Source organism: Passer montanus, unplaced genomic scaffold (assembly GCF_014805655.1).
Source record: "Passer montanus isolate IOZ18808 unplaced genomic scaffold, ASM1480565v1 scaffold76, whole genome shotgun sequence".
Classification (NCBI taxonomy): Eukaryota; Metazoa; Chordata; class Aves; order Passeriformes; family Passeridae; genus Passer; species Passer montanus.
This window is the reverse complement of record NW_024372813.1, coordinates 1,914,026-1,931,456: the sequence shown is the minus strand read 5'-3', so window position 1 is coordinate 1,931,456 and position 17,431 is coordinate 1,914,026. Positions and strand designations below refer to the sequence as shown.

At 39.4% G+C, this 17,431-nt stretch overlaps 1 protein-coding gene across 1 annotated transcript; it reads left to right on the top strand.

The window, feature by feature from the left end:
• The first annotated feature begins 8,248 nt into the window (after positions 1–8,248).
• LOC120512670 (homeobox protein CDX-4-like) lies at positions 8,249–16,561 on the top strand. Its single transcript, XM_039731236.1, has 3 exons — positions 8,249–8,672; positions 13,622–13,767; positions 16,190–16,561. The coding sequence occupies exons 1-3, from the start codon at positions 8,249–8,251 to the stop codon at positions 16,394–16,396; spliced, it is 777 nt and encodes a 258-aa protein (XP_039587170.1). The 3' UTR covers positions 16,397–16,561.
• Positions 16,562–17,431: the final 870 nt, after the last annotated feature.

Below are 17,431 nucleotides of genomic sequence, written 5' to 3'. Positions count from 1 at the left end.
GAAAATTCATGTCAGCTTCATTCTGGATCCTAAAAGAAAGAGCAAAGCAGGGCAGAAATCCTTTTAAAAAGTCTAAGTGTTTCAAAAAGTGACTGCATTTCATGAGACAGCAGAGCCCATGGATAAACATGCAATAATTGCATTCAACCAATTTTAAATCTGGTCCAGTTTTATGAGTTATTGTGACACTAATAAAATTTGAGAAGCCAAATTAATAGGAAAAAAAGCAAACAAAATACTTCACTTAAAATAAAGCTCTCAGCATTTTTCATGGGAGTCTCAATTCCTGAAGGGCTGATCCCTTCCATACTAAGCAGAATTTGGTAGGTAATCAGTACTTAACAATAATCTTATTGTTACTTATTTCCCCAATATGATTCCCAATTGCATGCACAAAACTTTTCTCTGCAAAGGGAAAATTTTTAGAGCACATGAGTGATTTGGGAAGTTATTCCCTCATTGTCTAAAAAGTTTAGAAATTTAGGATGCCTATCCTCAGTAATTTCCATCAAGGTATCCCCTGAAATCTCTCTGCCACCGTTGCAAATGAGACTTAGGAGCATTAAGTCATTTAGGCACTACATTCTTGGGTTTGTTCTTTAATTATAACAAATAGTACTATTAGAGTATTGAAATGTTGGTGATGTGAAATTACTTTGTATATAAAGAGCATTAAAATAAATGTCTTTTTTCATAACCATTTTGCAATGTATATCATCTACTGCAGCAAGTGAACCTGCAGATTTTCATGGTTAGTCTGTTCTTGAATTGCAATATCATGTTTAAAATAAGAGTGATGGTAAAAGAGTTCGGAGAAATTAGAGGAGCATGAGAAGAGCAGGATGGTTCAGGGAGCCAGCAGCTTTCACTACTTAGTAACTGGATTAATAATTTTGTTTGCAAGAAGGACAGTGCTAAACAAAGGTAGAGTTCAATGAAATGGAGAAGGTGCACTGTAAAATTGTAAAATTCCCACTCATTCCTGTCACAGTGGTGCTCCATTTGCTGCCAAGAGCACAGGTAACACAGGGGAGAGGAAGAAGCTGCAACTCAAAGTTCAGCAACAGAAAGTCTCCAACTGATTTCCACACGGTAGGAAAAGAGGAACATGGCAAAGAGCGCACGGGAACAAAAGGGATTTCCCATCCTCATCAATGAGCATTGCAACCAAACTGCTCTCCCAAGAAAGAGCCATTGGATCTACCCAAAAGAGGAACCCACTGGAAACACACAGCACAGCCACTGTGCTAGCAGAGGGAAATGTCAGAGATCTTATGCACATATACACAGATATTTAACTTAACAGACTGGAAAAGCTTCACTAGGAAAAGCACCCTCACACTGGCCAATGAAATGGAATTGTGCTTGCAGACTAGAGAAAAAACAAAAATCCAGATTTAGTCTTTCAGAAGGTAAGAATACAGAGGGAAACTTTGTCTTTTGCACTGATATACTATAAATTGAGACCTAGTTCAAGCTAAGTGATCAGAAGCCTGGCCCCAGGGTTCTGCAGAATCAGGTCCACAGCTACCTATTTTAATCCCATTTTCATGACACAACTTAGTTTTGCATTAACATTTCTAAAAGGAAAAAAGTACTTCAAGGAAGAACTTTAAGAAATGTTTCTGAACACAACATCTTTCTCTTTAAAATTATTTAAACATCATTCAAAGAGAGTGGGATCTGGCAGAACGACCTGGTTTATCTTGTTTACATGTAGAAGAGTTATTGAGGAAGATAAGTGACCACTTTGAAGATCTGCTTCATTTCTGCTCCAGTTTGCTGAAAGCATGCTTGCTATAGGTTGCTATGTGTTTCCAATCAGAAGTTGTTAAGTACACAAAATAAGGCTGGATTTTATTTGCAGAAGCACATGTTCAAAGGTTAAAATTTATTGCTCCAAAAGCAGTATCTATAAACCAGGGCAATACCTTAGAGATTATTAACCTTCTAGTTATGCCAGTGGCTGTTTTAAGTAGTTCGATTTTTTTGTAAGAATCCCCAGCAATCTCTCCAGTTAAGTATTTCCAATGGGCTCTAATCCTTTAAACAGTTGCCCACCAAACCCCAAAGGAAGTGATTTTTCTCTAAGAAGCTTGTGCAGTGCTGTTAACTTGCTGTACTCTGTCCAAATAAAAATAAGAGAGACAGAAAATTGCAGTCAAATCAGCTGAAATAATTTGGGTGCATTTACTGTGGTTATGAAATCCTGGTGCCATCCTCAGGCTAATACTCACTTTCTTCCTGACTTTGGTATATCAAATAACTCATCACTTTTATCACATCTGAAAACTCAGGACTCTAAAGCAGAGTACTGTGAAGATTGATTGGTTGTTAGGGAAGTGCCTTGAAGAAGAAAAGCATACCTTAGGCTACATCACAGGAATATCTAAGCCCTTAATCCTAATTGTGATTAAAAGAACTATCAAGGAATATCCAATTTTCAGAGGAATTCACTAAAGTTTAAACCCTGTTTCCCTGCTAGAACTGTGATCTAGATGGTATAAAAAAACCCAAGCAAACAGCACCTTCTACCAAATCTTCTTGCAATTAAGCAAAATATGCAATTCAAAATGATATTTCTAAAAACAAAACCTTCAATTCTTGCTTAGGGGTTATGCAATCATTAAGGGACTTAGGAGAGAGCGTCAAATATGTGCCACCTTCTACCCAAGAAGGAGTTTCAAAAATACATTAATTGTGGATGTTACCATAAAAATTAAAAAGCAGATTTCTGCTTGAGCTCCCTTGTTTGGTTTGCTGGGGCGGTCCAGGGGCACTGCAATGACACATCCCTGAAAATGACTCACAGTCACATTTCAGATGGCACTGGATGTTAGTTGGACACAATATTGTGCAAAACTCACCAGCTAAAGAAATAGGCACAGGTTTTATGATTAAAATGTTTGGCAGCTGTTTTCACACCCAAAGAACACACTTAAAAGTATCTAAAAAATAAAAAACCTGCTCATAAATGTCTGACAATAAATGGAGAGGATTAATTAAGATCCACCTCTTGGTCATCCAAGCCCCAATGAACAGGATTAATTAAGATATTGAGGCTTGGTCATCCAAGCCTCAACAAACAGAGTCCCTCTGAGGCAGCAGAGACTCTACGTGGACAGGAAGCCCAGAGTTAAACGTGTGGGGCAGAAATGCCAGAAAACTGCGGGTGGCAGGCAAACAGGGAAGGCAATGGATTCCTTTGTTACCTCCTGCAGGAAGGCCAACACCAAATAATGCCTGCAGGATTCACAGGGAGCACCCAGCAGTCCCACCCAGCCACACCTGGGCAGGAGGGATCAGCTCCGTGCCCTGCACTGCTCGGGAAGGAACCAAATCAATGGCAATCGAGGAGCTGCTGTTCATTTTCATGGAGCTGCTAAAGAATTGATTTACCCTGGGGTTCACACACAGCCTCTGCAACTCCTGCTGAATTCAAGCTGCTTGTGGAGCAGTAAGGAATGCTCTTATTTCTGTCAGTATTGATTTTGAAGCAGAAGTTAAGTCATTTCGATTTCAGAATACTAAGACCCTCCTTTAGCTTCAGACCATTCCTTCCTGGCAAAATTGATGCAGTTTATCCATGAAATATATTAATAAAACACACTTTAACATTTAGAAATTAAAGATAAGTCATTAGCAGCAGTTAGAAAAACAGAAGTGGGGCAGACAGAAGGGTAAATGCAATCAGCTCTCTACCAGCCACTTTTCATCATCTTTTCAAAAGGATTTGTTAACAACCAAAACTTCAGAGCATGAAATTAAACCAAATACCATTGAGGAAGGCTTCACAGACAGCTGGCATCTTTATTTCTTCTGTTGCTCTCTTATGAAAAACAGATCCCCAGTAGGGATCAGAGACACAGGGCAGAACTGAAATTGTGCTATATCCCTTCCTCCTTTTCCCCAGAAGATTCAGTTCAAGTGAGAACAGCTCAGTCAGCAGTGCTCATTCAGCTCTCTGAGCTGTGCCACATCTGCCACGTGCACATGCTTGCATTTCAAGCCCTGAAATGAGACCTAAGTAGGGCTCTGTATATTAAAAAAGCCCAGTTTAAAAGGGCAAATAAAATTTTCAGAAGCTTTGTGTTTGTTGAAGCTTCAATAAAAGCAAAAGCCACCTCTTTAGCTGTTTTTTTAAGATTTTAAACCCAACTTCATCACTAGTTGGGGTTTTTCCCAACAGAACTGCCCTCAGCTGACAACAAACCATGTCCTGACCAACCTTTCCTCAAGATTCCTAATGCTGCCTAAGAATTTTAGGAGGAACGAATATGCATGCAAACCCAGCTTGAATTCAGGGTCAGTAACACCTCTAAAAAACTGCATTAGAACAATCAGCAATAGAGAGTTCCCTAACAAAGTCCTGAGCGTGAAATTCCAAGCCTGCAGCTCTAAAAGCATGGGCTAGGAGCATTCCTGAGCCTGCAGCGTTACTGAGTGGTCATCTGGAGGCAAGAAAACATCTATTCCTATCACCTGAGCCACAACGGGGCACATTCAGCTCACCTGCTTTTTGATTCTCCAAACCAAGAGAGATTTCACATCATTTTCATGCTTCAAAGACAGACAGATTATTGTCTTCTTATCTCCATATAAAAGGAAGAGTAATTTTATGAGTAAGAGTTCCTAATAAAAACTATCAGAGTTGTAAACACCTTTAATGTAAGTTATCGTTCTACAGGCAAGTTTTAGAGTAACAGTAGTCCTGAAATTGCAGTTTTAATAGCTGTCATTAAAACACTTAATTGCACGTTTGTGATTATGTTATTATTACTGGGGTGGAATTGCTCCCTAGAACAGCTCTTATACAAAAGTGCACCATCTCCACTGCCTGTACAAACAAACCCTTTAGAGTTCCAGTGGTGAGCACCACACTTGTTATTATTGATAGTTCTTCATCAACCACTTGTTAGAAAAAGAACAGCTCTTATACAAAAGTGCACCATCTCCACTGCCTGTACAAACAAACCCTTTAGAGTTCCAGTGGTGAGCACACACTTGTTATTATTGATAGTTTTTCATCAACCACTTGTTAGAAAATTTTCTTCCCCAAAGATCTCAAAGTACATTTGATTTAACACACATAAAACTTCACTTCAACAACCACTGAGACAACTCCCAGGGCCACTGGTTTAGTAGATAAATTACACCTGCATTTGAACAGGTGAAGAAAAAAAACAACCTTGAGTTTGGTTTTCCTGGCAATCCATCTCTCTGAATTCTGCCAAGGAGCACAGCACTGCTGCTGCTGGTGCCACACAGATCTCTCCTGTTTCTGCAGAAAATGGTGCAAATGCAAGACTCCACATGGCAGAGCTTTCTGGATGTCCAGCCCACTGCCCCAGAACTGGTTTCACTTCCCCACCACCCCAGAGAGTCCAGAGAGGGCCCATGCTCCACCAGCACTTCCACAGGCAGCACACCCAACCCTAACTCCAGCCACTGCCATCCCCCACACAGCCCAAGGCAATGGCAGTTCACTTCTCCCCTTCTTTTTTGTACTCCCTGAAGCCATGCCCACCAGAAACATCCCTGAACTGCAGCCTGAGTCACTGCACTGAAGGGTCAGTGGTTCTGTGGCTCTGAAGCTGCTGACGTGCTGGGCTGAGCAGGAAGGAGCTGAACATGGCCAAGAAACCATCCTTGGAAGGCAGACTCAGATTAACAGCTCTCAGAAAACAGAGAGCTACCCCAAAATTTTGGTAGCCTCAAACTACAAGACAACATGCAAAGGTACAGCTCCTTTTTAATATCTCCCCCCTGTTCTGTTACACAAAACAGGAGATATCAAACAGATATCAGATCATTTGAACATTGCCATTTTAGCTATCTTATTCTCACTTTGGTGTTAAAAATCTGCAGTCCTCCTCAGCAATCTTATCCTGCTATGTAAATATTTTTAAACAAAATGCCTTATTCAAAGCTTACTATTGTTAGCTGATATCAAATCAGTGTAGCAAATTGCCATCAGAGTATCTTGATCTAATTATGTTCTGGAAAGAATCGAAATAGAACTGAAGAAAATTCAGATAATGGAACAGGCAAAACAAGAAAGGGAAAGGAGGAGCATAAACAAAAGATAAAAGAAGAACAGAGAATAAAGGATAACGCTCTGAGATACAAAAAATATGATTAAGTGATACTGAAATTGTGGGGGTATGTGCAGAGACATCCCATAAAGCAAGAAGAACCCCAGGGGGATTTAAAATGTTCCCATCATCTACTGCAGAATATGAGATTACATCATTCACAGGGATGTGAAAATGGTGTGCTTGGGGGAAGTCAGACAACGGGGCTGAGCTTGAATCTCTGAGCAGCCAATGTTCATGGATACCCCTGATGCAGATGGAGCCAATGGAGCCAAAACCTTCCCCTCCTATGGATCTGCCTATGACTGACAGCCCTGCACAACACTCAGAATACAGGGGAATTTAACTGGGGGATAATGCTCACAAACAGGATAAACATTCCAAGGATACAGGAAACAAATCTTCCTTAATTTGGATGACATTCAGCACTAAAAAGTCTGCGGGCTTTCAAAAATTGTATTACAATTCTGTGTCTTTCAAGACAAAAGGAATAAGAGCCTCTTTCAATTTATTTTTAATGCCTATTTTTTAAAGGTACACCAATTACAGAAGATCTTATTTTTTCCATGCACTATCCCATGCAACTTGCCTCAACATTCTGAGGTAGAATTCTGAAAATATACCAAAATTAATTACAAAGATTTTGCTACACTTCTCAATACATATTCTTTCCCCAAAAAGCCCAGTCCTAAAAAGAAGAGGAATATCTTTCCTGTCTGTAAGTACACACTTAGAATCCTTTAGTGCTGGAATTAGAAGGGATGTGTGAATACGAGCAGTGTCAAAATACAAAGGATACTGAATGAAAACCCACACCTCTGTAAAGGGAAACAACTCATTGTCATTTGCACCTCTTTTGCAAGCATAGCCCTTACAAATAGCTCATTGCAAAGAAACCCATCCAAAATAAAAATACAGCGAATTCACTCCACAAATTGCAGCTACACCACGCACAGAGGCAATTCTAAAGTCCTAGGGTGTGGTTTAGTTCTCGTGTTAATCACAAGCTGTTAGAAGCAGGATATAAAACCACTTTCAGAATGATTTTTCTCAGAGGGACACGAACATTGACTCAGGGAGCATCCGTGTGTCACAGAGCAGCATCAGGGCACTTCTGATTCACAAACTTAACAAGCCAGATGTCTGTCCCTGCTGATCTCCCTGGCCCAGGCTGCCAAGGAAAGCAGACTACAGCCAGCAGCCTCCGAGCAAGGAACCAGCCTCCTTTCAGGCAGATAAAGGTTGGCTTGAAACAGAAGCCAACAATATTCCTGGGCCTAATCAAAGACTTTTTTCACTACTTTTTACAGTCATTTTCTTTGTACTTCTGGCACCATCTTTGTTAGGAAGATTTATTGTCTGCTTTTTAAAATTTATCAGTTTGCAACGGCCACCAGATGAAGGGATCTCTTAAATCACTCTGTATGGCAAGAGTGTGAATATGTGTCTTACAGGCAGAGGTTTAAACTCTCCTATTCTGGAAAACCTCTTACAAACATCAACAACGTGAGGAACATTTTTGAGACGTTTATACTCAAGACATGCTGTTTACAACGTGCTCTAGAATTTGAAGTTATTGAATTACAATTATTCAAATTGACTGTATCCATTAAAGACTAAAAAGGAGATTTTTTTAATTCTATGAGAAATTAAGAGAGTAACAGATTTATTTGATTGATAATACCTGACAAAATAAAGGTTACAGACAAGAATGTTCAACATTGCTATTATAGTTACCACTGTAATTTCTTTTAAAAAGATCGATTTACTTAACTATTTAAGTTACAAATCCAAGCAACTGTTGCATCATCTTACAGGACTGGGATCACTGCTGAATATCAGGGCAGGATAATAGGATAGATAAAAGTTCTCTGAAAGAGAAAGCACCAGAACCAGCAGCAAGGTGGGGTTGGTCAGCCCTTCATTTGAATGTAAATGTAATTATGAGGCAGGCAGTTGGGCTGACGTCAGACAAGATCTTGGTAAACCATTACCACCAGCACCTGGTAACACAGTGGATAATAAGAGGATGAAGTAGAAGATTCCAAGCAGAGTGGCATTATTAGAAAAAACAAACACAAATATTTTTGAGCAGTAGAAGAAGACACCGAGGACCAAGATGTTGTGACGCCGCGTTTACAGCCGGGACAGCCATGTACGTGAGCTCGCTCTTGGAGAAGGAGCCCAGCATGTACCCAGGACCTGCCAGGGCCAACAACGCCCTGCCCGTGCAGAACTTCGTGTCTGCTCCAGCCTACTCCGAGTACATGGGATACCACCCCGTGCCAGCCCTGGACAGCCACGGGCAGCCTGCCTGGGGCTCCCACTACGGCCCCCAGCGCGAGGACTGGAGCGCCTACGGCCCAGGCCCTTCCAGCGCCGGGCCCGCTGCCCACATCCATGGCTCGTCCCCTGGCCAGGGCTCCTACAGCTCTGCTGATTACAGCTCCCTGCACCCCGCTGCTGCTGCGCCCTTACCTCCTGTAGATACAATTAATGCCCAGCAGATCTCGCCCAACAGCCAAAGGCACAGCTCTTATGAGTGGATGAGGAAAACGGTGCAAACCAACACTGCTGGTGAGTGCAAATTCAACTTCCAACCTCAGAAAGCATCTTCTGCTATCACTGAGCTTAGAAATAATTAACTTTACTTGAAGCACATAGGTTGGTGGGTCATTTATGACATTTATTTAACCTACTGCTGTTTAATGCAGTTTTAACTAAATTTGTGCTAGTTTCACTTTCTCCCATAAAGGCTTTCTGTGGTTGCTGTAGTGGAATGGCTGATGTGGTCAGACACAGCTGGAGCTCAGCCCCAGGAATCCCCGTTGGAACACTCTGTAAAGCATTTTGTGGGATAAACATAGAGGTGTTATGGAGCAATGCAGCAACATTTAACAGTTACAGACAGAAATACTACATAGTTCTTCTGTGCTGCAGGGGTGATATCAATATAGAATCAGGTTGATCTTTTAAAACCTTATAGATGTCTCAATAATTATAAAGAAAACCATGTGCTCTGATCTAACTGCAGTGATTATGTAATTTTCTGCAATTTTCCTGTGTCTCATTCTTCTGCCCATATTTATTAGGTGAGCACAAATATTCCTAGAGAAGCAGTCTGACTCAAACAATCAGCACAGACTATTTTGTTTGCAGATCACATAATTCCTTGGTTAAGCTTCCTTTTAATTTAATTTCACATAATTTTTACTTTCCTTACATGCCAGAATTGTTCAGTTTCCACAATTACACAACTAAAATCTCTTTTCTGGAAGTGGCACTCACTGATGTGCCTGTTCTTGCCACAAGCTGCCTGGCAGATGAACCTTTCCATGTATATTCCCAAGGTAGAAACTGGGTGCAGCAAGGTTTGCTAAATCTGTGGTTCAGGCTAAAAGTAATAAGTATGTTAGAGAGCAACAAACAAATACTCAAAAGAAAGCAGAGCAATTACAATTGGAGCAATCTTAGAAAACACAGAAAATCAGCACTGCTGCTTCAGACAGAATCCTCCTTCAAATGGTTATTACTCAGGAGCAAAATTAGCCTGGTAATTGTTTCTTAATTATAAAGCAGGCACACATTGCTTTGCCTCTGTTACTAAATATAAAACGCCTGGTGAACATTAGGATATCACAATGCTCTCCTGCCCCTTGGAGCCTCTACACAGGCCTTCAAAGCCAGGCAGATTCAGTCTGCTTTCCCCCTTCTGCATACTCATGTAAATCCCAGTAACTGCATTAACATCATTGGAGATTGCCAGGTGTAGAAGTGATGCAAGACTTGAGTGTAGATCGAATTCAGCTGAGACTACTGAATGTCAATGAGGCAGCCCTGGCTGTGTCATGTTGGCACTGAATTTTCCATGTGTGGCATTCTTGAAGAATAACATTCTTAAAGTTTAACACATTTAAAAATCTAAATCCTTGCTTTACACTTATTGAACAGTCTTGGAAGACCCTGAAATGTTTTTCATGTGCTTGTCCAAAGTTATAAAATATATTTGCAATTCAGAGACACTGTTTTGGGCCTGAATTCATCTCTAGTCTCAAAAGTGCTTACACAGGATTTACACACATTCTGAAATACTTTATGAACCATTCGGGACAGGTGGAACAGAGCCCATCCATAGCTGCATGTCCTTAGGCTGTGCATTCCTAGAACCCAATCCTTTGAAGTGTTAAAAACAGCCAAGGACTTCACAGAAGTGAGCTCAAGGCATCAACCCACCTTTAAAAAAGAGATCCTGAGAGTGAAGCACAAATGTGGTAATTGTGCAAAACAAGAAAAGTACCAAAGAGATTTTGCTTTTAATTGGTGTTAAAAAATAAAAATTTAAAAAAAAAAAACTCAAAATTTTAATTCTGATACAGAAAAAAAATGTGAAAAATGGAAGAGAATTCAAATAAATTACAAGGCTAAAATTATGCAGGTAACTGCTCTGTAGCACCTTATCAGTGTTTTCTCTAGAAGAAAACTGACTTGATGCCATTATAACCCCTCTTTGAAACACACTTGCTGTTTTTCCTTATTGCCATATTATTTGGGTTATCAAAGTAGCTACTGGTTCCTCTCCTTCAGTGTTATCATTGCTTAATAAAGTTCATTGCTTTAAAATCCCAGAATGACAGCCCTAAACTCTACAAATACATTTCTATGCAGAAACATGTGTATGTCCTTAAATCCAGCAGTGTGTACACACGTCAGTGTACGTGAGCAGAACAGAGGAACAGAAACAACAACACATCTAATTAGATGAGAGAGCCTCTTGAAATACTGCCCTAAAGACAGTGGGAATTGTTTTGAGTGAGGAGATGTCAGTGGGAATTGTTTCCTCTCTGTTTTGACTCTATGAAATACACTACATTCTGATTCAATATTCTTATTTAGCATTTCATACAAAACAAAATTCAGTTGCAGGTAAAGTGAAATGAAAATTTATCTGATCAACTCAATCTTCAGGATGAAACAAGATCAAAACCAGAAGTAGTCTGTCGTTTCAACAGATAAAATGTGATTTGAAATTAAATATCCTCTGACTAAAGGACCGTAACTGTATATTCAGAACCAACCCTTGTTTTACTTCAAACACACAAACATGGCAAATATACAAAGCAATATGAATTTGTTTAAAACAACAGACGTGGGCTTGGTGAAGAGACCTTCCCAGTCAGGCCCACCAAGTGAGGAAAAGAACATCTAAAGAATTCCTGACAGACTGATCCTGATTTTACTGAAAATCTATAATAAAATCTGCCATCCACTTCAGTTATGCTGGAGCAGAACTTCCAATTATTTTCTCACCTCTGTGTAATCAACAGGGTAAGATACATATTTTCTGAGAGCAAGAGAACCTTCAAGGTGTAAAACTTACTGAAAAGGTACCTAAAGGGCCTAGAAAAAGGGTTTAAAACTTCATATGAAACTTCATCTGGGAGTGACCCCTCTCAGAAAGAGAAGGGACTTTAACAGGACTAAAGAAAAGATCAACATGATTTTCATATGTTACAAGCTCAGCTACAGGATTTTTTTCAAACTCTACCCAACACACTTTATGTCTTTGTTTAAACAAGCTGTGATGTACAAGTAATTCAGATTACAGAACAGCAGAAACATGGCCAGAAAGCAAAACAGAATAGCAGGAAAAAAGTTCAGGCCCCTGCTTTAATGCTAATTTATTTTGCTTTGTAAATTAGTTGTGACATCTATTTTCCACTGGCCTACATTGTCTGAGGTTTTGAGGCCTATCTGTCATATTGAGGCAACAGACCCTTTTAACACTTCACTTTGCTTTGATATGCAGTCTTGTCTCTTCCTTCTCCCTCTTTTCTTCAGGAGTTATATTGCCGGAAAGGGTGATGATTTTCACAGCAAATAAAGAGGCCTTCTCCCAGCTTTATTGTCTTCAGAAGAAATACTCTGTGAATTTTATGACCAAGGGGAATGGGGAAAACTACTCCTTTTCTCCACCCCCTCAAATCATGGTTATATTTGCTGATTATAGTGAGGCCGGAATAACCTTGTTGAATTTTAACTTGTTTTCAAAGATTCCCTCTAAGCCCTCAGTTTACAAGGAACCTGAATATCTATACTATTGTTAGCATTAGAACTATCACCGAGGGCAAATATTTCAAAGCCAACAATTTGTACCATGCAAAAAGTAAACTTAGTTGAATGATTTAGTCCTGCAAATTTAGGCAGAAAAATCTCTGCTGGAAGTTGAAGTGGCATAAGATTTGGGAAAATATCCCTAAATATGCTTATTTCAGCTATGTCTACCTTCAGATAAAAATATCCCAGTCTGTCCTCGGTGTCGGTCCAAAATTCAAGAGAACTGAGGAAAAAATATTCCTTCATCTATTTCTGTCCCTTTTTCTTCTGCTAAGATGAAAGCGTCTGACATTTGTTTAGGGCTTGTAAATTCCAAACCAATTGGCTTGTGTTTCTGAATGTGAAAGGGGTTCTTGATAAGATCTCCTTGTCGCTCCTTTGTGTGGCGTGTGCTTCATCTTAACACCTCAATGGATTTTAGGGAACCACTTTAAAGGAGTCTTTGTCCCACAGTTTGTCCCAGAAAACTCACATCAAAAAAAAAGGGAAGATCAGAAGAAAAAAGGAAAACTATCTAGTTGGCTGTTGAAAGTGCAAAGGAGAACAAATAAGTTGAAAACTGATCTCTGTGGATTATTATTACATGAAGAATTGCTTAAAAATTATATTAAATGAGAGATACATTCTATACATTTAGTAATGCTTCTCTTAACAGTATTTATCCAGTATATCTAAGAATATTTCTTTTATACATTGGAGAGAGGATGATCCTGAAATCCTTTTACAAGATTTTATTGCCTCATCTTACAAATTGTCAAGTACCTCCAACTCTAACGGGAAGTCCAGCACAGAGTACCCTCAGGAACATCCTACAGGCACTCAGCACCTTGCAAGACTGGGCCTTTTTGAGAAAGTACATTAAATTATTATTGAACTTTTAAGTTTAAGCCACAAAAGAAAGGAAAAGCATTTCGAGTAGGACATACCTTTGTGCTAAAGAAGCAATCTTTAGAAACTCAGATAAAGAATTAGGCCATGGTGCAACTGCACAAATTGTGACTGAAGCTCAGTCTTGAAATCCTGAGTATTTATGCTCTCATAGACACAGAAGTCACTTCACTGAGCCCTGACATGAAACCCCTTTGAGATTAATATAGCCAGCACCAATTATGTACTGCTGTGAATTATTTAAGATGCTTCAGGGTGTTTATCACTTGAGATCTTCACATTTATATATACGTTTACAGAGAGGGGAAATAAAGAGAGAAGACAGTTATGGTAACCAGTAGTCTGTTACTTCACCCTGCACTTCTATTCCTCCTCTGTACCACAGCAAACAATCTCATACAAGTATTCTGTAATTTAATTAATGTCTGGGAAATGCCTGAGATGTTTGCAAGCTGCTATGGAAAATTCAACTCAATATATTGAGTAATCTATTGAATATTGAATAATCTTTCTTTTCTAACCAGGTAAAACAAGAACAAAAGAAAAGTACCGGGTTGTTTACACAGATCACCAGAGACTGGAATTAGAGAAGGAATTTCACTGCAACAGATACATCACAATCAGGAGGAAGTCAGAACTCGCAGCAAACCTGGGACTCTCGGAAAGACAGGTAAAGAGAGCACCCTCAGGTGTGCCCACAGTGCCAGGCACTGCCAGGGGACACGGCAGCCACCTCCTGCCTCTGCGTTTGACACAGAGAATCCACTGCACAACCCCACAGTTATTAACAGGCTGATTTGACAGAACCCTCCAGTTGTATGGAGCTCGACATTAGGAGTTAACTCATACTTTAAAAAGTAGTTATTCTTACTTTCTAGCTTGATAGCCAGCTGGAATTTAAACTTCAGCTACAGTCCCAAGAGTTACAACATTCATAATTTTATTTCTTCTTGAAATCACACCAAGTAATGGCCAGCAAAAAATCCAAAGCATTTTATATTTCAGCTGGAAGACAGGAAAATTAGAAGTCAATCCAATGAGATATCTATGGGGGTTTTTGTTACAAATATATTGCCACAATTTCCACATTCTTCCTCTGTCAGATTTCAGCACATTCAGGGGGGTTTTGCAGCCTTGGATTTTCAAGTCAGGATCTCTTTTTGCCACTCATATGTGTAGCCAACACCATCCATCCAGGGAATGTTCAAGTGCTATTTGGATCGTTGTCCCTTGGAGAGCAGCTCTGCCTTCACTCATGTCTAGTACATATTGAATCTCTGTCCTGGATAAAGCCAGGCTCCTGAGCAGGGCACAGCTACATTAGCCATGTTCATACAGACACTCGAGGAACTCAGGATGAGAATTCCCTAAATTCCCTGTGTTGGAGAGCACTTCTCCCAAGCTCAGCTCTGCAATGTGTGGGAATAATAACTGGTGGATCCAAGCCTCCAGAATTTCAATGGTTCTGTTACAGCTAGAGGAGAAGGGCGGATTTGGTGATACTGAATTAGTCATCTCATTTAAAAAACAGATTATTACCCTGAGGTAAATATTAACTAGAGGTCTTTCTTTTTAGAATTTGACAAGATTTTCTTCTTTCTAAATATACACATTCAGGTGTATAGATTAAAATGTTTCCCTTTCAGTGGCCTCTGATTCTGCACTCAGTCTGTGGAAGAGCATGGAATAGAGAGGGACCAGTGGAGGCTGGAAGTGTAGGAATGCAGAGCCAATCAATAGGATCAAGCATGGGATTTTATAAACATATTTCAGTGCAGTGATGTTCAGTCCCAGACCTATAGAGTACTGAGTGCACTTCACAGACTGTGAGTGCTCTCAGGCAGGAACAACAAAAACCAAGTTTATCATGGAGGGACTAAGTTTGTCACACAGTAGGATAGACTGCACTGGAAAATCTCCAGAGAACTGCAGGAACAGTCTCATAATAATGTATTGCAATTATGAGATTTGCATCCTCCACCTTAATGTTCTGCAAACTGGCTGGTTTAGAACACAGACATGGCTGCAGTCACCAGGGATCCTGCAGAAAGTCAGCAGTTTCCTTTCACAGAGCTGCTGCTCCTAATGCCACCCCCTTTTTAGCTGGTAAAGTTCCTTCAATATAGACACAATACATAACTGATCAGCATTTGCACAGGATACACAAAGCTAATGCTTCTTCATGTCAACAACAGCAAGGTAGTAAAAATAAATATCAAACACTGAGATTTCTAATACAAAGCAAGGGCAAAACTTTCTATATTGTATTGTATTCAACACACCCTAAAGGCTGTAACAAATACTGTGAATTAAGAACACAGCAAGCAGGAAAATGCAAACAGAAGTTCCTCCTCATTCACACTTTTACATAAGGAAAGAAAATAGATTTTAAAGTAGATTGTAAACAGATAAGTCTTTCACCGGCCCAATGAGCCTGGGAAATTGACTGTCTTTAATGCTGGTCTATCTATTCATACATATAACAGTACATATATATCTGTAAAATACATGTTTAAGTATATATTCCAGTAATAAAAACAGTCAAAACTTTTAAATACATAAGAAGATATGCACACACAAAAATCACTCACAACATAAATTAAGAAAAAGAACCCTCACTACTTGGCTTTGAATTAATCTGTAACATAGATAATAAAGAAATCTTCACAGTTAATCCATAATTGCATCTTCCTAAATGATGACAATGGCAAAGCTGAAATGATGAACTCTGTGGCCTGAGTCTCAATAAGTTCATTGACTTCTGTGTTCCTAAATATAACACAGTGTGTTCACTTTACCCCAAAGGCCCAAGAAAGAAAGGAAATCGAGAAAAATCAATTTTCCATTGGTTATTATGCCAAAAGTTAATACAGAATAATGCAAAAACTTTTCACTGCACAAGTTCAGTATTTTATTTGTGGAGGGTTTCTTGGTTTGGTTTTAGCTTTCGGGCTTTTTTTCCTCATGGCTTTTTGTTTGTTTTGGGTTTTTTAAATAGTGTTTTTGAACTTACCTACATTTCTATTACCATGATTACTGTAAAAGGTTGAGCAGCACTTTTAATTAATCAGGTATCATTTGTAATGCCCCAGGTGAAAATCTGGTTCCAGAATCGCCGAGCAAAAGAGAGAAAAATGATCAAGAAGAAAATCTCGCAGTTTGATGGCAGCGGGGGCTCAGCTCAGAGTGACTCTGGTTCACTCAGTCCAAATGAACTGTCACATTCTCTGTTCCCACCACCACATGGAATAAATGGATTACAGCCTAATGACATTCATCAAGTCATAGTTTCAGAATGAACAGAGGGAAAAAACCAAAACAGGAAAAAAAGAAAAAGCAAGAATGGATTTCACCACCACTGCCACTCCCCACCTTGGAAACTCAACTTCCCAAGGGACCATTTTCATTTATCTGCCTTCAGAGTGCTGATTTCTAAGCAGAAAATCTGAGCCTATAACCAAAATATTTTAATTATTGCAAAAATCTCAGGGACTTTGTGCTGCTAAGATTCATCTCTTGGTATCTTTGCTAGCAGGTAATTTGCTTCAGACACTGCCACAAAGAATGATACAGCTGAAGATTCAGTACAGGTATTTCTAGTCTGATCATCCATATACACAACAAACTAAGAGAACTGATTATAAAATAGAGTTCTATTGCAGAAAATATAACCATCTGGGTGTGCTGGGTTTGTTCCATTTATATAATTAGAAGAAACTGTAGATGTTAATAAATATTTACACTTAAATGGACTGAAAAGGATGCTACTTTTTGAAAACAGCAAAACCATTTAAAACACTTTTAAATGCTCAAGGAACATAATAATGTTGCTATACCAACATATTGCTTTTAATTAAATAACACATATCATCTCTGTCCTATGGGATTGTATTCAAGCAATAGTTACAGATACAGAATATACCAAAGCTGCCAAGATTTGTTCCACTGTAAGAAATACAGCAATTTCTCATATACATTAGGAAATGCCAGAAAATTTGGAAGACAAGTATTACCTCCATCTTCTAGGACTGCACATACTATTGCTCAAAAATCCGAGAACAAATGGAATGGAAACAGAACTGTTACTACAAGCAAACCACCAAAAAGCAAATAAAGAATTTGTTTGATGTCTGTAAACATTGGAAGTGAAACAGGAACAGTCTCAGGACGCTGATTTTATCCCTGACACTTATTTGGAGCTGAAGGCAACAACTCTCCCAAAGTAGCTGAGAGGGTATTTTGAAGCTGTCACCTGCAGCTGAGCAATCACAAAAGAAATGTTCACTTCATGGGCACTCCTGAAAGAGCACAAATTAAGGACATGATCACAGTGG